The 23,042-nt window shown below is 55.4% G+C and overlaps 1 protein-coding gene across 2 annotated transcripts in view; it reads left to right on the top strand.

Annotated features, from left to right (window-relative positions):
* The window catches only part of LRP5 (LDL receptor related protein 5), a 140,837-nt gene that overhangs the window by 68,363 nt on the left and 49,432 nt on the right, over positions 1 to 23,042 (top strand). For both annotated transcript variants that reach the window (XM_030918485.1, XM_030918486.1), the window contains exons 6-7: positions 8,033 to 8,429; positions 11,212 to 11,383. In XM_030918485.1, coding sequence (XP_030774345.1) covers positions 8,033 to 8,429; positions 11,212 to 11,383 — 569 coding nt within the window. The remainder of the gene's footprint in view (positions 1 to 8,032; positions 8,430 to 11,211; positions 11,384 to 23,042) is intronic.

Genomic DNA, 23,042 nt, shown 5'->3' with positions numbered 1-23,042 from the left:
GCTTATTTGGCCCCATCCTGCTCATATCCTGTCGTTCTTCCCGTCAACACATCTCAGACCCTAGAAACCGAATGAGCCTGGGATGTCAGTACCCACACCCCGAGGCAACTCAGTGGCGAGGCAGGTGTCTTGTTCCCCCACGTTGCCCCAGGAAGAGGGCCTGGTCCCCAGCATCCCGACCCATCTCCCTTGGAGACTGAGAGCCTCTAAGGATAAACCCATTCACCCGTGTTTCAGAGGCTTTTTTCTTTCCTCTTATAAAATAACATTTATACATTCACTGTAGCAAGGAAAGCATTATAAAAAACAGTGAAGAAAATAGAAATTACCCATAATTTTGCCACACAGAGTTAGCTGTGTCTATGTGTCTTGTGCACTTTTTTTCTGTTTATGTATCAAAATCAACTTTTAGGGTCAGACGCAGTGGCTCATGCCTGTAATCCCAGCACTTTGGGAGGCTGGAGGTGGGGTGTGGATCACTCACGGTTGGGAGTTCCAGACCAGCCTGGCCAACATGGCGAAACTACATCTCTACTAAAAATAAAAAATTAGCCAGGTGTGGTGGTGGGTGCCTGTAATCCCAGCTACTCAGGAGGCTGAAGCAGGAGAATTGCTTGAACCTAGGAGGCAGAGGTTGCAGTGAGCCAAGATCACGCCACTGCACTCTAGCCTGGCAACAGAGCGAGACTCTGTCTCAAAAAAATAATAATAAATAAATAAATTGCGTTTTAGGAGATTCATTCAAACTATGTGTGTAATGTGTCTGATATTTTTTCATTTATCGTTCGTGCAAATTCCTACCTCATTAACTCTTCCCCAGAGCATGCTGTTTTGTGCCTGTGTCATCACCCATCATGTTGAATGCCCTTGTTTAGATAAAATAAGTAAATTTTATTCAAAACTATTTGGGGACATTTTGGTTGTCTCCAGGTTCTTGGCCTTGAGTTTTGCTGTTCTAATGCAGCCATGGTGGTGTCTGGATGCATGAACCTCCATGCGTTCCAACTGCTGCTTCCGCCTGTGTTGTCTTAGAGAGGAAATGCTGGGGTCAGCGGCTCCCAGGCTGCTGACCAGGAAGCCTGCGGCGCTTTACAGCCCTTCTGGAAGCGGGAGGTGCCCCCACTTAAATGTCGAACAAGCCTTTCCACCTCACCAGCAACTCTGGGTGGCTCCCTTCTATTTGCAGATGACTGAGAAGTTACCGTTTTCCACGTTTACTGACTGCTCTTTTTCCTGTTAATTTGTGTTTATGGTCTTTGCTCATTTATTGCTAAGGTTTTGGTGTTGTCCCTGTTGACTTGTATGCCTTTTAATTTTTTAAGCAACATTAATAGTCTTCATTTTTTTAGAGCACTTTTAAGTTTACAGAAAAATCAAGGGACAAGTACAGAGAGTTCCTTCCACCCGCTCTCCTCTTCCCCTTTTCCCCACCTCCCCTCCTTCCCCCATTGTAATTTTCTTTCTGATACTATAAAAGTCACACATGGTTGGGCGTGGTGGCTCACCCCTGTAATCCCAGCACATTGGGAGGCAGAGGCAGGCAGATCACCTGAGGTCAGGAGTTTGAGACCAGCCTGGCCAACATGGTGAAACCCTGTCTCTACTAAAACTACAAAAAATTAGCCCGGTGTGGTGGCGGGCACCTGTAATCCCAGCTGCTCGGGGGGCTGAGGCAGAAGAATTGCTTGAACCTGGGAGGCAGAGCTTGCAGTGAGCCAAGATCGCGCCACTGCACCCCAGCCTGGGCAATAAGAGTGAAGCTCCATCTCAAAAACAAAGTTCAAAAACAAAGTCACACACGGTTCTTGTATGAGGGTCGTTTGGCTGAGGGGCCAGTTGGAACAGGCCATGAGCTCGGAATGCTTTTTACATATTTATATGGTTGAAAAGAAAATCGGGAGAATAGTTTTGGGACATGGGGAAATGACACGAAACTCGCATTTCAGTGTCCATAAATGAAGTTTTGTTTGCTCCCAGCTGTGTTGACTGAGGCAGACTGCCTTTCCACAGCTGCGGCAGAGCTGAGGAGGCGGGAAGGAGACCGTGCAGGCCTTAGCACCGAAAATATTTGCTCTCTGGCCCTTCCCAGAGTGCTTACCGCCCTCTGTCCGACAGCTCGAAGGAAGGATAGGACCCGTCCGATGATAACCACTGTTGACATTTGAGCGCGTTTCCTTCCCGGCTTTTGTGTGAGAGTGGCAGTCTGTTTGCTTTTGTGGTTGGGATCTGCTGCACGCACGGCGGGCTGTTTGCATGAGGCTTCCTGGAGGACAGGGCTGGGCTCGGAGCTGGACGCAGTGGGGCGTGTCCTGCACGTAGTGGGGCCTCAGAAGAGAGCTGTAGCGGGCGGGGCAACGCCAACGCTAGTGGGTGCCAGGCCTCCACACTCAGATCAGCCCCAGCGACAGGTTCGGGCCACCCTCTGTCCGGCCTCCGTGCAGTGGCCCAGGCCGTCCCCTCTGCCTGGCACACTTGCCTCTGGCCTTCCGCTGAAGTGCTGCTATTACCGTCTGCTCACCGCTAGGACGTGGGTACGTTGAATTGTGTCCCTCAAGGAGATATGCTGAAGGTCTAACCCCAGGAACCTGTGTATGTGACCTAGTTTGGAAACAGGGTCTTGGCAGATGTAATCAAGCGAGGATGAGGTCACCCTGGAGTAGGGGGCCTGTATCCATGGTGCTGGTGTCCTCATAAGAGCAGGAGAACAGGCACTGACATTCAGGGGTGAAGGCTGCGTGGAGGCAGAGCAGGGCTTAGTGTGATGGAGGCCACAAGCCAAGGAACTCCCAAGTATTTCCTGCAACACCAGAAGCTGGAAGAGGCCAGGAAGGATCCTCCCCTGGAGCCTTCAGAGGGAGTCTGTCCCTGCAGACATCTTGACTTTTGACGTTGGGGGTGCGTGCCTTGGCGGGGGCGGTGGGGGAGTACATTTCTGATGTTAGAAGCCACCTGGTTGGCGGCAATGTGTCACAGCAGCCCCTGGCAGGTCCTGCATGTCCATGTGGTCAGGAACAGAGGTGAGCAGGGATGGATGGTGCTGAGCTGGACATGTCCATGACATCGGGCCATCCCTTGGGACTACTTTTTTGTTTTGAGGACAAGGCTGCCTACTAGGAAGCTGTGCCCTGCCTGGCCCTTGCCCCAGGCCCCTGCCCTGTGCTTGGCCTTGCGGAAGGGATGTCGTCCTTCTCTCCTGCATGCGTGCAGGAAGGGGAGAGGTCAGCAGCCCGCCTGGAGGAGGCTCGGGGGAGGGGAAGGTTGCACTTTCAGGCAACGTTGTGGGGCTGGCTATTTGTTTAAACAACCCCAAAGAAAACCATTTGGCCAAACTGTTAGTTTCTAAACAATTTACTTCCTTGGTGTTTAAATAAATTCCTGCCTAGGCTCTGTAGCTGGTCCCAGGGAAGGAGTTGGCCTCTCTTCTTTATAGCCTGGCACAGTCCCCTGCACCTGCCCCTCCCAACCCCAGGTCTGCTTCCCCGTGGCCATGGCTGCTGCTTGGACCTCTCTACACACAGAACCTCCTGGAGGCCAGCTGTGGGCACCAGCCTTGGCAGGCATCTGGCAGAGCCCAGGCTGCTGGCGCTCTCTCTGCAGCTGCTCCCTGCTGGCCTAGCTGGACAGAGTCCCCACCACCCCCGGGGTCACCTCTGTGCTGGTCACAGCTCACTCAGAGCTTCAGGCAAATGGGTTGGGTCCTGCCTCTCTCCCAGCTGTCTCCGTCTCTGCAAAACTCAAAAACCTCAGAGGTCTTGCAGCCTGAGGGGTGTCAGAGGCTCCTCCTTGAAGTCGGTAAACACCTACAGATTGACCCAGCAGTGAAGGACTGCCCCCCACAGAGGTTTCTTTACTCCTAAGCAATTGGAATGGATGCCGAGAATGGGTTCCTGACGGTAGGACTGGAGGCCCTTTGCTGACCTAGTTAACACAGGGCTAGGGCTGGGTGTGCTCAGCCCCTGAAGGTTCTAGACCCATTTGGGACAGCCCACCAGAACCTGCCACGTGGTGACAGCTACCTAAATCCCAGAGGCTCTTGAGCTGAGGAGCAGACCCCCCCAATCTCAGCAGGTCCGCCGCACAGACCCCATAACCCTAGCCTGCCTTTGCAGTGCAGTTTGTGGCTGTGTATTCACGGGTGGTGGTGTTCACCTAAGGTCTCTGCCCTGTGACCCCAAGGGCATCCTGAGGGCAGATCCCAAGTCTGTTTCGTCCACCTCTCCTTCCCTAGCAGCTGGTCCAGGGCCTGACCTGAAGTAGCTTCCCACAGAGATACTGGTGGGATGATGAAGGCAGCCAGGCGGCAAGTGAAAAACGCGCTTCCTGCATGTGCTGGCTCCTGGGATTGAAGTGTTTGAGGAAGCGCAGTGAAGTGAGCTTTCCTCTCGTGGCTGTGTGTCCTTGGGCCGGGAACTTGCCCTCTTTTAGCATCGGCGTCCTTGTCAGTAGGATGGGGCATCCTCAGAGCTCAAGGGGTGTGGTGCGTGAAAATTGCGCTATTGTGTTCCTTTAATGATTTGTTTTGTTTTGTTTTTGAGATGAAGTCTCACCCCAGCGCACAGGCTGGAGTGCAGTGGCGCGATCTCGGCTCACTGCAACCTCTGCCTCGTGGGTTCAAGTGATTCCTGCCTCAGCCTCCCCAGTAGAGCTGGGATTACAGGTGCGCAGCATATTTTTGTATTTTTAGTAGAGACGGGGTTTTGCCATGTTGGCCAGGCTGGTCTTGAACTCCTGACCTCAGGTGATCCACCCGCCTCGGCCTCCCAAAGTGCTGGGATTACAAGCATGAGCCACCACGCCCGGCCTACTTTAGTGATTTCTTAGGAGGACAGAGGGAACGGTCTGGCAAGGCAGGCTTAGAATGTGTTTTGGGATCGAGTGCTGGTTTCTGTCTGGCCCTGGTGTTCTCTGTGGGGCCACGATGGACACACTGCTGAGGTCAAGCGTGATTTGTCTTGCACTATGCCTGGCAGTCTTGTTGTAAAGTTCTGTAGACACCATGTAGACAGGGTTCTTCTGGCCAACCCCTTGGGGACTTCAGGACTGTGATCTCCCCACCGTGGCTGATTAAGCAGGGATTCTTCGTGAAGTGGAGTCTCTGGTCCCCTCCAAGTTATAGCTAGACAGGGACTCGGGCACTGCCAAGTCTGGCTGATTATTCACTGGATGAGAAGACAGGCCCAGAGAGGCGCAGGAACCTGCCTGAAGTCACCCAGCACGGGCAGGCCCCAGAGGTTTCGGTCTCAGATTCTCCCTGCTCATCCCCTGGATGTAGTGCTGCTGTGGGCGTGGGGCTGTGCTGGGGGCCGTGGAGAGCAGGGGGCTTGCGCCAGGACCCCAGTGAGCCAGTGGGGGTGGTGCCCTCGCCGTGGGGTAGACTGGGAGTGCGGAGCGGCCATCCACTGGGGTGTGGGGAGGAACGGCTTCCCTGAGGAGGTGGCGGTGCCGTGTGACCTGGGCCTTGAGGGACAGGTCCATTGTCAACAGAACATTTTGGGAGTGGAGCCTAGAAGGAGAAAGTTTATTGAAATTCAGAGATTCCCCCGCCCCCTACCAATATACACCAAATCGGACGCCTCTGACCAGATCTGAATTTGGCTCTCAGATATTTCCATTGTAGCTGGGCATTTAGGGCACCTTCCAAGTGCTGCCTCCACCTCACTGTCCCCAGCCTGTCTGCCTCAGTTTCCCCAGCCCTGGGCCTGTGTCGCTGTCGCCATCACCTGGGCGCCCTCTAGTGGAGGAATCAGATTATGCACTCCGGGGCTTGGAGCAGGAGTCGGGAGGGGCTCCTGTCCTTCCTTGAAACAGACGCTGGGATCCTGGAACAGTCTCTGCATACGGACGCTGGGATCCTGGAACAGTCTCTGCATACGGACGTTGGGATCCTGGAACAGTCTCTGCATTCCTCCTGGCAAAAGCCAGAGCCTGGGCGCAGGGGACCATCTGTTGTTTGAAGGCTGTAGCCTGGCAGGGCACTCAGGAGACCTGGCAGTTGGCTGCAGGGCCAGGTCTAGGGGCCAGGGCATGAGGGAGGCTCTGGGCTTGTTTAGCCTTGGGCCCCTTTTCAGATTGTGACCCAGGCCCCTGTGCAGGGTCATGGCCACAGGACGCTGGGAGGGGTCTCTGACCCTGACCTTCTTGGCTCTGTGCATCCTTGAGACCAGAAAGGTTTGGAACAAATGAGTAGATGTTGCCCTAACTCGGGGAGGGAGCCACATCCTGACCCCAGCAGCCTTGGCAGGATCTGTGTCGGGATTCTAGGGCACCCTGGGGGCCCCAGTGTGCATGGGTCTCCACTTGCAGTTTCTGCAGGAAGCTCTGATAAATTCCAGCCAGAGTCCTAGGACACAGTCAGAAATGCTGATGCTGCTGTGTGTGGAGCCTCGGGCCATGGGGGTCAGGAGCATGTGGAGGGTGGGCCACGGGGGTTCAGAAGAGAATCCTGTAATCCTCCCGACCTGCAAACTGAGAATCCCACTGGAGGGCCATGGCTGAAAGGTCGGGGGGGTCTCTATGCGTCCTGTGGAGTGGGTGGTGAGGGATCCTTGGGTTTGCATGCGGCTGGGCCTGAGTGGCAGGACCCTGTCCACAGCTGATCCCTGGGCCATGCTGCTCAGATGCTCTCGGAGTGTTGCTGTGGTCCCCGAGGGAGTCTGAGTTCAGCTTCTCTTGTGCCGGTCATATGCTGTTAGGCCACGCTGGAGAGTTAGGCAGGGCACAGATGCCCGGAGCAGAGAGAACTTTCCTTGGGGATTTAACACATGCAAATCTTGAGGGCTGGCAAATCCTGCCCTCAGCTAGAGTGGGGGCTTTTATTTGAGACCAGAATCACCTGAGCATCCTCCTGTCCCCGGCTGTGTCCAGCCTGTCTGCAGGGACATCCTGAGAGGACCAGGTTCTCCCCTCATCCACCTGCCTAAGTGCCACTCTGAACCCTGCCCACCCGTGCTGTGGAGGGGCTTGACTTCAAGCTGCTCTGCCAGCAGCAGGCGTGGCCTCGGGGTGCAGCAGAGACCCAGGTGGCTGTGGGGTGGGTGTTTCGTAGCGTGGTTCTGAAACTTAGTTGGAAGTGCACGGATGGTGCTTTGGCTGTTCTCTGTGGGACCCTATTTAGAAACCAGGTCTGAGTTACTGGGGGTCATTGCTACGTTCTGATGGCCCAGCTGTGTGGAGGCCGCAGTGGAGGCCCCTCCAAGGAGCCAGGGCCCTGGGTCGAGCCGTGACCAGAACGCATGCCCCAGAGGTGTTTCTCTTCTCGCTCCTGTGTTGCCTGGTGTGTCAAGTGGTCACGAAACTGTGTTAGCTCTTAGTGTTCCTGAAAGTGCCCCCAGGTCTCAGGCCTCAGAACCAGGCTTTCTCTTCATCTCGGTGGCCCGGGAGCATCTGGGCAATGAGTAAAGCGGGTGATTCACTTGACGGGTGCGTCTGGTCCTGCCTAGGAGCCCCCTGGCGTGATCCTGGGGCTTGAAGCTGCCCTCGGGTGGTGGAGGGGAGGGAGAGATGAAGTGGCATCGAGCTGGGGAAGAAGGGTGAGCCCCTGCAAGGTGGGCATGCTGGGGACACTGAGCAGCATGGCCCACAGGTGGGTCTGCCCCTGCAAGGCGAGCATGCTGGGGATGCTGAACAGCATGGCCAGCAGGTCGTACCTGGCGGGATTTGTGGTTGGGGCTGGGTTGTGGCCAGGAGAGGGGCTGGCAGGAGACAAGGGGGACTGTGAGGCAACTCCCACCTAGTGGTTGAAGCCCGATGGCCTGGCTGTGTGGCTCTCAGCTGGGTGTATAACCTCTCTGTACCTTGGTTCTCTCATCTGTAAAGTAAGGAAACAAACAGTGCCAGCCTCCCAGAGCTGTCATGAGGATGAACGAGTGACCATGTAGCATGGGCTGGGTGCGTGTCACCTAACATCACCAGCCTTTGCAAGGAGAGCCCTGGGGGCCTGGCTGAGTCTTTCCCTTGCCCGGCCCACCCCAGGCCTAGTCTTGTGCCTGCTGCAGGCCCTTGACCCCTGACCCCACTGCATCTGTCTCCACAGGAGCCGAGGAGGTGCTGCTGCTGGCCCGGCGGACAGACCTACGGAGGATCTCGCTGGACACGCCGGACTTCACCGACATTGTGCTGCAGGTGGATGACATCCGGCATGCCATTGCCATCGACTACGACCCACTGGAGGGCTATGTCTACTGGACGGATGACGAGGTGCGGGCCATCCGCAGGGCGTACCTGGATGGGTCTGGGGCGCAGACGCTGGTCAACACCGAGATCAATGACCCCGATGGCATCGCAGTTGACTGGGTGGCCCGAAACCTCTACTGGACCGACACGGGCACGGACCGCATCGAGGTGACGCGCCTGAACGGCACCTCCCGCAAGATCCTGGTGTCAGAGGACCTGGACGAGCCCCGAGCCATCGCACTGCACCCCGTGATGGGGTAAGACGGGCGGGGACTGGGGCCTGGAGCCTGGGCCAGGCCAAGGACAGGCGAGAGGGAGATTGACCGGGACCCATCATTCCGGAGCATTGTCTTGCATCAGAACCGGAGAGCTTGTTAAAACACTGGCAGCTGGGCCCCACCCCCAGAGTGGTGATTCAGGAGCTCCAGGGCGGGGCTGAGGACTTGGGTTTCTAACAAGCACCCCAGTGGTCCAGTGCTGCTGCTGGGTCCATGCGTAGAAAGCCCTGGAGACCTGGAGTGAGCTCTTTGTTCCCCAGCTTCAGTTTCCTCATCTGTAGAATGGAACGGTCCACCTGGGTGATTTCCAGGATGCCAGTAGTGACAGTAAGGGCAGCCTCTGTGACACTGACCACAGTACAGGCCAGGCCTCTTTTTTTTTTTTGAGATGGAGTCTCACTCTGTCGTCCAGGCTGGAGTGCAGTGGCACGATCTCAGTTCACTGCAACCTCTGCCTCCTGGGCTCAAGTGATTCTCCTGCCTCAGCCTCCTGGGTAGCTAGGATTACAGGCGCCTGCCACTGTGCTCAGCTATTTTTGTATTTTTGGTAGAGACGGGGTTTCGCCATGTTGGCCAGTCTGGTCTCAAACTCCTGACCTCAGGTGATCCACCTGCCTCAGCCTCCTGAGTAGCTGGGATTACAGGCGCCTGCCACTGTGCTCAGCTATTTTTGTATTTTTGGTAGAGACGGGGTTTCGCCATGTTGGCCAGTCTGGTCTCAAACTCCTGACCTCAGGTGATCCACCTGCCTCAGCCTCCCAAAGTGCTGGGATTACAGGCGTGAGCCACCGTGCCCGGTCAAGCCAGGCTTCTTTTAACACTTTGCACATCGTTAGTCTTTTCATTCAGGGGGATAGGTATAGTTGTACAGTTGAAGCCCAGAGAGGCTCGGGGACTTGCCCAGGGTCACACAGCAGGAGGTGGCAGGTGTGGGGCTGGGCCTGGCAGTGTGACTCTAGCTTTGCAGCATAGAAGTCTGTGAAAGCAGAGAGCTTGTCGGTCGGTAGGGGAGCCTTTCTGAGACCCGCCCCAGCGGCTCAAAGGGTAGTAGCCAGGGGCCTTCCTGGGGGCTCATAACCCGGAACACTGAATGGGAAAACCCTGATGGAGGAGGCGCACTGGAGCTGGGGGTGCCGATGGGACGTCCCAGAGGACCTGGGAGATCAGTTGCAGTGCTTCCTTCCATGGAGCATTTAGTGGGAGCCAGGTGTGTTTCCAGGCTCATGGCCCTGGGACCTGAAGCTCAGAAGGTGAAGGAACTTGCCCAGGGTGCCCGTTGGGCAGTGGCGGGCAGAGGATTTGCGGGCTGTGGAGCCTGTGCTCGTGGCCCGGCTCTGGAGGTTGCCAGTGTGCTGGCCAGGGGGCTTTTCCTGCAAGTGGACTGGTGTCTAGAAGCCAGCATGTCAGGCAGCAGGCAGCGGGAGCACAGCAGGCAGCGGGCAGGGCTCGAGCAGCCCTCTGTGGACCCTGGGGCACGGCAGCATGTGGGCGAGGGCTGCTCCATGTCAGTGGCTGAAGGGCTGGGTTGTGTCCTGACGAGGGCGAATGAGGGTAGGAAGTGGGGCCACCTGGGGCTTTAGCAGAAGGAGGCACAAAAACTTCTTGCCAGCCACAGTGAAGGGAACCTGGCCCTGAGGTCAGGAGCTTGGTCGGGTCACTGCCTCCATGGGCCTCGGTGTCCTCATCTGTGAAAGAGGAAGGGATGGGGGAGCCTATTGCAAGGTCCCTCCTAGCCCTGGTTTCATGAGTCTGAGGATCCCAGGGAAATGGGCTTGGCAGTCTGACGTGTGAGGTTGTGGGGTCCAGGGAGAGGCACCGAGCTGGAAACAGGAGGCAGAGGGGCTGGCCGGCTGGGTCAGACAGCCAAAGCAAAGGCTGTGACCTGGGGCCCCAGAATCTCCACCCCTGAACTGCCACCCCAGGATCTGGGTTCCCTCCTTGGGAGGCCCCAGGGAACAAGTCACCTGTCCGTTGCACAGGGGAGCCCTTCAGCTATGTGCAGAAGGTTCCGCTCTGCCCCTTCCTCCTCTGGGTGCTCAGCTTCTCCAGCCCACCAGTCAGACGTGAGGCTGTCCCGGACCCTGGGCAAGGTCGTTTCTGTCCACTGACCTTTGGAATGGGAGATGAGCTCCTGGCTCCTGAGAGTCCAAGGGCTGGTGCAGTGAAACCTGCACAGGGTGGCAGTGGGCATCCCTGTCCCAGGGGACCCTCCAGGGGCTCTGATCACTGGGCTTGCCCCTGGCATGCTCAGTCCTCCAGCACTTACTGACACCAGCATCTACCAACACCAACATTTACAAACACCAGCATTGACCAGCGCTGACATTTACCTACACCGACATTTACCAATGCCAGCATCTACCAACACACTTACCAATGCTGACATTTACCGACACATTTACTGACACCGACATCTACGACACCATTTACTGACACCGATATTTACCGACACCGACAGTTACCAACGCCAAATTTCCCAGCGCCGACATTTATTGACACCAGCATTTACCGACACTCATGTTTACCAACACCTACATCTACTGACACCATTTACCAACACCGACATTTACCGACACCGAATTTCCCAGCGCCGACATCGGACATTTACCGACGCAGACATTTACCAATGCCGATATTTGCTGACACCAACATTTAGCCATGTGATGGGGACCAACTCGGGGACAGGCCTTGCCCTTGGCACTGGGGATGCCGCAGAGACCAGACGGACGCATGGAGTCATGGACTCCCGCTTCTTTTCCAGCCTCATGTACTGGACAGACTGGGGAGAGAACCCTAAAATCGAGTGTGCCAATCTGGACGGGCAGGAGCGGCGTGTGCTGGTCAATGCCTCCCTCGGGTGGCCCAACGGCCTGGCCCTGGACCTGCAGGAGGGGAAGCTCTACTGGGGAGACGCCAAGACAGACAAGATCGAGGTGAGGCTCCCGTGGACATGTTTGATCCAGGAGGCCTGGCCCTGCCCGGCTGTCTCTGGGCTCCCGAGAGGCCAGGTCCGGCCACCCCCTGCAGCCAGACATATGTATTGGCGAGGCACTGATGGGTGCCTGTGCTCTGCTATTTGTCCAGATGGAATGCTTGAAAAAATAGTTACAATGCTTTCTGACAAAAATGCCTTGAGAGGGTAGCGCTACACAATGTCCTGTGGTTACGTTAAGATGTTATCGTTGGGCTGGGCGCCTGTAGTCACAGCTACTTGGAGACTGAGGTGGGAGGATCGCTGGAGCCCAGGAGTTTGAGGCCAGCCCGGGCAAAGGGGACACAGGAATCCTCTGCACTGCTTTTGCCACTTAGTGTGAGCCTTACACTATTTCACAGTACAAAATTAAGACAAAAAATTAATCACACGTCTGCCACCCCACTGAAGACATAAAACATGGGTGTTGTTGAAGCCAGAGGCAGCCGCTGGCCTCAGTTTGGTGATTCGTTCCCAAGCAGTTGAAGACAGTTTTGTTCTTCCGTGGATGTCTGTTGTCCCTGTGCTGGGTGCAGCCTCGCCCTGCCGCTGTGGTCGGGTTTCAGTGGCCTTGTCCAGTGGGCGTGCTTTGGCAGCTTGCTTTTTGCTCACCTGTGGAGCCTCTATTGAGCTTTTTTGTTTGTTTGATTGATTGTCTTTGTTGTCTTTATTGTTGTTGTCACCCAGGCTGGAGTGCAGTGGCATGATCTCGGCTCACCGCAACCTCCGCCTTCCGGGTTCTAACGACTCTCCTGCCTCAGCCTCCTAAGTAGCTGGAATTACAGGCGCCCGCCACCACGCCTGGCTAATTTCTATATTTTTAGTAGAGACGGGGTTTCACCGTGTTGGCCAGGCTGGTCTCGAACTCCTGGCCTCAAGTGATCCACCCGCCTCGCCCTCCCAAGTGCTGGGATGACAGGCGTGAGCCACCGTGCCCAGCCTCTGTTGAGCATTTTTTTGAGGTGCTCTCGGTGCCAGTGATATATTAGTTACATGTGTCCCTATCACACCATTGTCATCCATTGAGGTGACATTGCTGCCTCTCCTCGGGGTGGACGCCTCCCTTTGTTTCCAGCAACTTCTGAAGGATTTTCCTGAGCTGCATCAGTCCTTGTTGACATCACCATCGGGGTCACCTTTGCTCTCCTCAGGGCTCCCAGGGGAGGCCCGAACCAGGCAGCTTGCAGGGCAGGGTGGGATGGAGAACACGAGTGTGTGCCTGTGGTGTGGGATTTCAGACCCTGCTTCTTAGCAGAAGGAGCATCAGCATCCTCAGGGTGGGGAACCCAGGGATGGGGGAGGCTGAGTGGACACCCCTCCCACGAAAACCCTGGAAGCTGCAGGTGTGGCCTGCTGGAGCTCCTTGTAAAGGTTTTGTTTTTGGCAAGGCCCGTGTTTCCAGGCTGCTGAAGATGATTTGCCTTCACTCATCCCCTCTACCTGTGGGAGAAGGTCAGGGACTCGCGTGTCTGTGGCACACCGGGCCCGTGACCGGCGCTGTTGCGTGTACTGTCTGTGGCACACCGGGCCCGTGACCGGCGCTGTTGCGTGTACTGTCTGTGGCACACCGGGCCCGTGACCGGCGCTGTTGCGTGTACTGTCTGTGGCACACCGGGCCCGTGACCGGCGCTGTTGCGTGTACTGTCTGTGGCACACCGGGCCCGTGACCGGCGCTGTTGCGTGTACTGTCTGTGGCACACCGGGCCCGTGACCGGCGCTGTTGCGTGTACTGTCTGTGGCACACCGGGCCCGTGACCGGCGCTGTTGCGTGTACTGTCTGTGGCACACCGGGCCCGTGACCGGCGCTGTTGCGTGTACTGTCTGTGGCACACCGGGCCCGTGACCGGCGCTGTTGCGTGTACGGTCACAGCAGTGTTTTTCTTGAGAGAGGGTCTTGCTCACTCGCCCAGGCTGGAGTGCAGTGGCATGATCATGGCTCACTGCAGCCTCCATCTCCCTGGGCTCAGGTGATCCTCCTGCCTCAGCCTCTGAGTAGCTGGGACTACAGACATACACCACCACGCCCAGCCAGTTTTTGTGTATTTTTTTTTTTTTTGTAGAGATGGGGTTTCGCCATGGTGCCCAAGCTGATCTCAAACTCCTGAGGCACAAACAATCCACCTGCCTCAGCCTCCCAAAGTGCTGGGATGACAGGCATGAGCTGTCACTCCCAGCTCAATGATTTTCTTTATTGTGGTAAAATAAACATAGCACAAAATTGATGATTTTAACATTTTAAAGTGAACAGTTCAGGCTGGGTGCAGTGGCTCACACTTGTAATCCCCGTACTTTGGGAGGCTGAGGCGGGCAGATCACCTGAGGTCAGGAGTTCGAGACCAGCCTGGCCAACATGGTGAAACCCTGTCTCTACTAAAACTACAAAAATTAGCTGGGCATGGTGGCAGGTGCCTGTAGTCCCAGCTACTTGGGAGGCTGAGGCAGGGGAATCGCTTGAACCCGGGAGGCAGAGGTTGCAGTGATCCGAGATCATGCCACTGCACTCCAGCCTGGGCGACAGAGCAAGACTCTTTCTTGAAAAAATAAATAAATAACAACGTTTTAAAAAGTGAACAATTCAGGGGTGTTTAGTATGAGGACAATCTCTGCTTTTGTCTACTTCTAGAAATCGTCTCCCCTGAAGGAAGTCCCATGTCGGTCAGCACTCACGCCCGTTCTCCCCTCGCTCTTAGCCTCTGTCAACCACTAATCTACTATCTGTGTCTGGGGATTCGCTTCTTCTGGACATTTTGTGTGACTAGAATCCTGAATCCTGCAATACGTGGCCTCGTGTGTGGCTTCTTTCCGTAGCGTCATGTTTTCGAGATTCATCCCCACATTGTCGCACGTTATCAGAACCTCATTCCTGACTGGGTGCAGTGGGTTAGGCCTGTAATCCTAACACTCTGGGAGGCCAAGGGAGGAGGATCACTTGAGGCCAGGAGTTTGAGACCAGCCTGGCCAGCATAGCAAGACCCCATCTACAAAAAAATTTTTAAAGTTAGCTGAATGTGGTGGTGGGCACTTGTGGTCCCAGCTACCTGGGAGGCTGAGTTGGGAGGATCGCTTAAGCCAGGAGGTCCAGGCTGCAGTGAGCTGTGATTGCACCACCGCACTCCAGCCTGGGCAGCAGAGCAAGACCCTTTCTCAAAAAAAAAACAAAGAAGTTTCTTCCTTGTTGTGTCTGGATGACATCCCATTGTATGGCTAGAGCACATTTTGTTTGTCCATTTTTTGGGCGGTGGGCAGTGGTTTCCACCTTTTGTCTACTATGAATAATGCTGCTGTGAACATTTGAATGCAAGTTTTTGTTTGAACACCTGTTGTGAATTATTTGGGTATATGCGTAGGGGTAGGATTGCTGAGTCCTGTGGTAATGTTAGGTTTGACTGAGGAACCATTTTTTTTTTTTTTTTTTTTTGAGACAGAGTCTCACTCTGTCACCCAGGCTGGAGTGCAGTGGCGCGATCTCCGCTCCCTGTAAGCTCCGCCTCCCGGGTTCACGCCATTCTCCTGCCTCAGCCTCCCGAGTAACTGGGACTACAGGCTCCCACCACCACGCCTGGCTAATTTTTTGTGTTTTTTTTAGTAGAGACGGGATTTCACCGTGTTGGCCAGGATGGTCTCCATCTTCTGACCTTGTGATCTGCCTCCCAAAGTGCTGGGATTACAGGCGTGAGCCACTGCGCCCGGACTATACTGTTGTCAATAGTGGCTGTGCTGTTCTGTATCCCCACCGGCAGTGTGTGAGGGTTCTGACTTTACCTCCTCACCAACGCTTCTTTTCCATTTAAAAAAATATTCAGCCAGGTGCACTGGCTCACACCTGTAATCCCAGCACTTTGGGAGGCTGAAGTGGGCAGATCACCTGAGGTCAGGAGTTCGAGAGGAGCCTGGCCAACATGGTGTAACCCCGTCTCTACCAAAAATATAAAAATTAGCTGAGCGTGGCAGTGGGCGCCTATAATCCCAGCTACTTGGGAGGCTGAGGCAGGAGAATGGCGTGAACCTGGGAGGCGGAGGTTGCAGTGAGCTGAGATCGCACCACTGCACTCCAGCCTGGGCCACAGAGTGAGACTCCAGCTCAAAAAAAAAAAAAAAAAAGACCAACCGAGGAATTACAGTAGGGGTGTCATAGTAGCAGAAGGGGGGTTGTGGAGCAGGCCACCCTGTGGTCACACACTGGAAGCTCATTCCCTGATGATTTGGAGCTCATCACTGGGGGCCTAAGGAGAGATACTGAAGGATGAGGAGTGATGGCGCGAGGCATGGGTGTCTTTGGTGGCCGGAAGTCGGGGACTGTTGGGGTACTTTACTGCAGGCCTTCTCAGGGCCCTTCATATGCTTACATAGGCTGTTTCTTTTTTTTTTTTTTTGAGACGGAGTCTTGCTCTGTCACCCGGGCTGGAGTGCAGTGGCCGGATCTCAGCTCACTGCAAGCTCCGCCTCCCGGGTTTACGCCATTCTCCTGCCTCAGCCTCCGGAGTAGCTGGGACTACAGGCGCCCGCCACCTCGCCCGACTAGTTTTTTGTATTTTTAGTAGAGACGGGGTTTCACCGTGTTAGCCGGGATGGTCTCGATCTCCTGACCTCGTGATCTGCCCGTCTCAGCCTCCCAAAGTGCTGGGATTACAGGCTTGAGCCACCGCGCCCGGCTTACATAGGCTGTTTCTAAGAGGGGGATACATTGCTTACGCCTTCTCAGACTGCCTTATCAAGGGTCCCTTTCTTTCCCCGCTGTGGTCCTGGTGGTACACTCTCTGGGAACGTGCAGGTGGATGCTGAGACCCGCCCTGCCATCCACCTGCACATCCAGAGCTGACTTAGCCTCGAGATTCCTGCCAGCAGCTCCTTCTGCTCTGGGACACCTCGGATGTGCCCATGGAGATGCTGGTTCTGTGTTTTCTGCTGGAGTTTGATGCGTCTTTTCCTCCTGCAAGTGGACACCGCTCCTGGGTATGTCCGCAGGCTTCTGCGAGTCACGGCTGCTTCTCAGGTCCTTGCCCAGCGCCAGGAGCAAACCCTCCTGGCACTTTGTTCAGGGGTGGATGCGCCGGTGTTCCTGCTGTGAACCCCCGTCTCACGTGAGGGTCTCGGGCCTGCAGGATCATTCAGCAAACACCCACTAAGCATGCAGTGTGTGCCATCTGCGTCGCAGGCCATGGCGGGGACAGTGGCTGCTGCTGGGGTTGTGGTAGCTTCTGGGGGCTCTGGGGACAGCTGAGGTGTAAGGAGCCACGGCTCCCTAAGGATGCAGTTGGACTCCAGGTGGAAGGGATGGTTGGGGGAGGTATAAATGGGGTCAGGAAGGAGACACATTTGGAACAATGCGAACATTTCTAAGATGCTGTGTCAGGAGGCAGCCAAGTGGCCAGCCCAGGTACTGAGGAGCCCACATCAGCCCTGGATGTGTTTTGACGCTCACCTTTGCTGGAGAGTGGCGGGAGAGAGGATTCAATTCCACGCAGTGGCGTGCGCAGCTGGTCTCTGTGGAGCTGGGCGCTGGAAGGAACGTGCTTTCTGGGGGGCTAGCCGGGCCCTGCCTTTGAGCAGACGATCAGGCTCCAGGTTTTCAGCTCCCAGTGCGTGAGAGGACTTCTTGGGCAGCTGTGGCTGATCCCTTGATGAACTGGGAGAAGAACAAACATCTATGAAATGAGGTTTCATGTGGATGGCATTAGAGACATCCACATCAGATTTATAGAGTGAAGCAGAGATGGCGGATGGGTCTGGGAGGCCCCTCCTGCTGGTCTTGTCTGTGACAGCTGTCCTGGGAATCAGCTTCCAGGCCACCCCAGCAGCCTGACTGACACACACAGGGGTTTTAGCCCCATCCTGCGACCAGCTGTTGCCATCATCAGTGACAGCTGGGAGTGGTGGTGGCTCCAGCCCTGGGCGTGGCGGTGGCTCCAGCCCTGGGCGTCCTCCTCACCTGCTAGGGCCCACCCAGGGCAGTCCTGACACCCGAGGGTTGCTTGGAGCTGCATTCGGGTCCTGCCCCATCGTATGTGAGGCCCGAGTGGTTGTGGGCTGAGGCCCCCTGGATGCAGCCCCACCTCCCTTCTGCTTCCCATAGCTGCCTCTTCTCACCGTTTTTCCAACCTCCTAGGCTAGGACTTCCAGTGTTGTGCTGGCTTTGCCCCTGGGACACCTCCTTAGCCCTCTTCCTGAGTCTAGAGCCCCGGAGGTTGGAAGTTCTGGCCCCTGGGACACTTGCAGCCACACTCAACTTCTCCTGTGAGCCTCCAGCGTGTCCCCTCAGGACCAAACCCTCACGTTCTTGCCTCCCCACCCACCTGGGCTCAGCCAGGGGAAGTCCTGGCTGGGAGCGTCTCCCCTCTGCCCTGCCACGGCTTTTATATCCTGTGCCACAAGACACGACTGTGTGTGAAAGTGGCAGGGTCTGGCATCTCTGCAGGTCTCCGAGGCCCACGCTCCCGTGCCGCTCTTCCCACCTGCTGGCCGTGCCCTCATGCTGAGCCAGGGACAGCCCAGCCCTTTCTCAAACCCCAGCCCTGTGTGTCCAGCTGCCCCTGGCCCTCTCCCCTGGAGGCCTGGGTCACTCCAGCCGTATGCCGTGGTGCGGACAACCTGCCTCCTTGGCCGCCCAGGGAAGATCCTCTTTCCAAATGGCGACACCTGGTCCCTGCCAGGAAGCTGGAAGCTGTGGCCCCTTCCACGCCTCTCCAGGGTTTGTGCGCTTGCTTGCCCAAGTTCCCATCACCATTGTCATCATCACCATCATCATTGTCATTTTGCTTGTCTGTGAGCCGACCTGGTCTCCCAAAGCAGAGACCCTCTGAGGTCCAGCTTGAGTTGGGGTCTCCATGCTGACCCCTGATGGGATCTTGGGACGTACCAGGTCTGGGTCAGGAGTGACCCCCAAACCTCGTGCCCTTTGACAGGCACCCCTGACTTTTGCGAAGTGGGTGGAGGTGACATGACTCACAGCAGGAGTCATGGGACAGGGTCTGTTGGCTGCACTGTGCTCCCAGGGATCTGGGGAGAGGCTACACCCCTGGGCTTTGGCACTGCAGAGCCGTGTGTGTGTGTGTGTGTGTGTGTGTGTGTGTGTGTGTGTTTGCAAACGCACTCGTGTGTATAAGATCTTTTTTTATTACGTGAAGCAAGATAACTGTTGCCGTTTACTTGTGGGTTTTGTGTTTGACAGAGTGGGATATTTCTTCCCTCAGACAACAGAACTCTTCCTTTAAACACGTGCTGTCAGAGGGTGGGTCTTGGGCTCATGTCTGTTTGCACAAGCGAGTCAGAGGTTCTTCATAGAAACATTGCACAGCAGGCGACTGTCCAGAGTCAGCCTGTAGGACGGCGGCAGCCCTGCCCCTCAGAGCACAGCTAGGGTGGGCTGCTTTGGGATCTCCTGTCCTTCCGTCCCACCTGGCAGCCGGTGGCCGGCACATTCCTTGGTGTGCTGGTCAGGGGGGTGCACACCTACTGTGCTCACCCTGGGAACGGGACAGAAGCTGACAGCTTGGAGAGGACAGGGCTTGTACCCTTCAGTGGCCTCTGGCTGGATATCTCATTGTTCTCAGACACAGCCTTTCAGGTCTAGTTTCATTTCCTGAAAAACAAGTGCACAGAACTCCTAGAGCAGGAGTCCAGTCGAGCTGTGGCCCCGGCCAGATCCAGCCCTGCCCCCATCCTCACACCATGCTGAAGCTGAGTGGCTTTTACAGTTTTTAATTACTTGAAAAAAAATCAAAAGGAGGTTTCATGACCCATGAAAATTATATGGAATTCAAATTTCAGTGTCCATAAATAGTTTCTTGAGACAGGGTCTCGCTCTGTCACCCAGGCTGGAGTACAGTGCTATGAGCATGGCTCACTGTACCCTTGACCTCCCAGGCTCGAGCGATCGTCCTGCCTCAGCTTCCTGAGTAGCTGGGACTACAGGTGCATACCACCATGTCCGGCTAATTTTTTTTTTTTTTAATTTTTAGTAGAAACAAGGTCTTTCTATGTTGCCCAGGCTGTTCTTGAACTCCATCTTGCCCTCCCAAAGTGCTGGGATTACAGGCTGGAGCCACGGAGCCCGGCCTGTCTTTGTTTTTCACTGATAAAGTTTTGCTGGGTGTGGTAGTGTGTGCCTATAGTGATTTGGGAGGCAGAGGTGGGAGGATTGCTTAGGCCCAGGAGTTTGAGGCTGGGCTCAAGTGATCAAGAGGTGAACTATGATCATGTCACTGCATTCCAGCCTGGGTGACACAGCAAGACCCTATCTCTAAAAAAAAGTATTTAAAAAGCACTGGGTGTGGTGGCTCACACAGCAAGACCCTATCTCTAAAAAAAATATTTAAAAAGCACTGGGTGTGGTCCCAGCTGCTTCGCTAGCTGAGGTGGGAGGATCGCTTGAGCCCAGAAGTTGGAGGTTGCAGCGAACCAAGATTGTGTCACTACACTCCAGCCTGGGTGACAGAGCCCAGACCCTGCCTCTTAAAAAAAAAAATGGGGCTGGGCGCCGTGGCTCAAGCCTGTAATCCCAGCACTTTGGGAGGCCGAGACGGGGGGATCACGAGGTCAGGAGATCAAGACCATCCTGGCTAACATGGTGAAACCCCGTCTCTACTAAAAAATACAAAAAAACTAGCCGGGCGAGGTGGCAGGCACCTGTAGTCCCAGCTACTCGGGAGGCTGAGGCAGGAGAATGGCGTGAACCTGGGAGGCGGAGCTTGCAGTGAGCTGAGATCCGGCCACTGCACTCCAGCCTGGGCGACAGAGCGAGACTCCCTCTCAAAAAAAAAAAAAAGAAAAAAAAATGTATTGGAATACAGCCGTGCCCGTTCAGTCACATGCTCTCCATGCTGCTTTTGTGCTCCAGAGACACTTATGGCCTGAAAGCTGAAAATATTTTCTATCCTTTACAAAAAAGTTTGCCGACCTCTGCCCTGGAAAATTTGTCTCCAAAGTTCTGTTCCAGTGCTGGCGTTCCTGGGTGTCCTAAATTTGGCCCTGTTATTTCTGAACTCTGCTTTGACCATGTTCCCTCCCAGGAGCCAGGACGGGCACATTCTCTGAGTCTTGTCCTCTGACGCTCAGAGGCTTGGCTTGGCTTGGCTCAGGCATTCTTGGAAAGGTCTGGCTCCAGGAAAGGCGGATGCCTCTGGAGTCGGCCTAGAGGGAACCTGCCGCGGGTCTGGGGGAGGCTTGACCCAGCAGACTAGCTTTTGCAGATGGGTTGGACTGGTCAAGGTGTGCTGAAAGTTGTCCTCAGAAGGCCACGTTGGGATTTCTTTCCTCCAGTATTAGGGCAGCTGAGAACTACTGTGAGCCTGATGTTTTCCAAGTTGGTGGGTCCACGGGGTGCCCCGGGATTCTGGAATCTGGGTGGAAAGTAGGGGGCTTGGAGGAGTGTCTTGGGTTCTGGAATCCAGGTGGAAAGTGGTGAGGTTCAGGGAGTGGCTTCTGAGCCACCATAGGGGTCTCTGTGGGAGCCTCTGCCCATCCAGGAGATTCCGCAGGCCCTGCCAGCCCAGAGCCCGTGTCTTGCGCTTGCCAAGGGTACAGCCAGCCCCAGCAGGTGGAACAGCCCGTTGCCTCCTCTCACTTTGTTTTGGGGCCATCTGGGAGTTTGGAGCAAGGGTAGAGAGGGAGGAAGTGGCTGCCAGCCATTGACCAGCACCCTTGTTTGCGTTGGGCCCTCTGTGGGCTCCTTTTTGTTGCTCTTGAATGAAGCCAGGGAAATGGACTTCCTCACCTCACTTCAGTTCAACGTGTCTGGAAATTTGGTTATTAAAATTAGGGAAGTGTGGAAATAGAGCAAGAGAAAAATCTCTCCAAGAGATAATAGTGACCTCTGGGCCAGGCGCGGTGGTTCATTCCTGTAATCCCAGTACTTTGGGAGGGTGAGGTGGGCGGATCACCTGAGGTCGGGAGTTTGAGACCAGCCTGACCAACATGGAGAAACCTCTGTCTCAATTAAAAAAAAAAAAAAAATTAGCCAGGCATGGTGACCCATGCCTATAATCCCAGCTGCTCAGGAGGCTGAGGCAGGAGAATCGCTTGAACCTGGGAGGCAGAGGTTGCAGTGAGCCGAGATTGTGCCACTGCACTCCAGCCTGGGCAACAAGAGTGAGACTCTGTCTCAAAAAAAAAAAAAAAAGTGACCTCTGGCCAGGTGCGGCATCCCAGCACTTTGGGAGGCCGAGATGGGCAGATCGCTTTAGCACAGGAGTTCGAGACCAGCCTGGCCAACGTGGTGAAACCCCATCTCTACAAAAATAAAATAAAACGTAAGAGATAATAGTGACCTTTTGGTAGATTGAAACCTGGAGTGCTTTCTTTTTCTAAATGCGGATTCTTCGTGGTGTTTGTGTACTGTGCCGACGTCCCTCCCGCAGCCCCGTCATTGTGAGTGGAAGAAGGGGCGAGGGTTCCCCCGCTCCTGTGAGCCCCTCCTCTCATGCTGGGTGTCCTTGGAGAAGCCTGCACTTCCTTCTCGTGCGCCAGGGCCGGGCCCCTCCTCGGCGTGGTTCTGTGCTGCTGGGATGGGGCCAGCCCCTCAGGTGTTTTCTGAGGTCACACAGGGGCGTGTGCGCATTCATGGCCTTTGTGTGTCTTTCTGTTGTGGAGGCAAAACGTGAAGAACCCTAGACGATCTTGGGACCAGGGCTCCGTCACCTGCTGTTCACTGCTCACCAGAGCATCCAGGAGTGGGCGGAGAGCTCGGACTTCCAGGCACGGTCGCAGGAGCTGGTCTAACCATGCTTCCGCTGGCCTGCTCGTCAGAAACGCCTGTTGGGAGCTGTTATCATGATCCTGTACCTGGACCCTAGAACCGCCTGTTGGGGGCTGTTGTCATGATTCCATACCTGGGCCCTGGGCCTTCTGATTCTGACTTAATTGCTCCAGGGTGGGGCCAAGCCACTGTTTCCTGTTTGGTGGTTTCCTCTGTGACGTTAGCCACTGGGCTAGTCTGAGCCTCTCAGTTACAGGTGGAGAAATTGAGACCCCTGGGGGTGCAAGGACTTGCCAAGGAACCAGAGTCCCTTAGGGCAGAGCTGGGGCAGGGCCTGGCTTTGGGTCCCGGAGCTGCTGGTCCCCTTCCCGCTCTCCTGGCAACTTTTTTTTGAGACAAAGTCTCACCCTGTGACCCAGGCTGGAGTACAATGGCATGATCTCAGCTCACTGCAATCTCCGCCTCCTGTGTTCAGGTGATTCTCCTGCCTCAGACTCCCGAGCAACTGGGATTACAGGTGCATGCCGCCATCCCCAGCTCGTTTGTTTGTTTGTCTGTTTGTTTGTATTTTTAGTAGAGATGGGGTTTCACCATGTTGGCCAGGCTGATCTCGAACTCCTGACCTCAAATGATCCACCTGCCTCGGCCTCCCAAAGTGCTAGAATTACAGGCTGGGATTACACTGCACCCGGCCCTAGCAGCTTTGTCCTGTGCCATCCAACAACAGATGACCGAAGTCTTTGCTTCTTAACATGCATTCCATCTGCCTTACAGTTTCGCCACCTGCAAAACAGAGGACTTGTTGCTTTTCTGGTAAGATGGAAATGTAATCTGGCAGCAGGAGGCCCGTGGAAGCTTGCCTTTAATGGCCTTGTGTCTCTTTCATCCTCTCCTGAGAGCTGGAGAACTTGGATGTTGCTCCTAACCC

The sequence above is a fragment of the Rhinopithecus roxellana genome, chromosome 15, assembly GCF_007565055.1.
Source record: "Rhinopithecus roxellana isolate Shanxi Qingling chromosome 15, ASM756505v1, whole genome shotgun sequence".
Classification (NCBI taxonomy): Eukaryota; Metazoa; Chordata; class Mammalia; order Primates; family Cercopithecidae; genus Rhinopithecus; species Rhinopithecus roxellana.
Note: the sequence above shows the minus strand (reverse complement) of the source record. Positions and strands in the feature narration are given on the sequence as shown.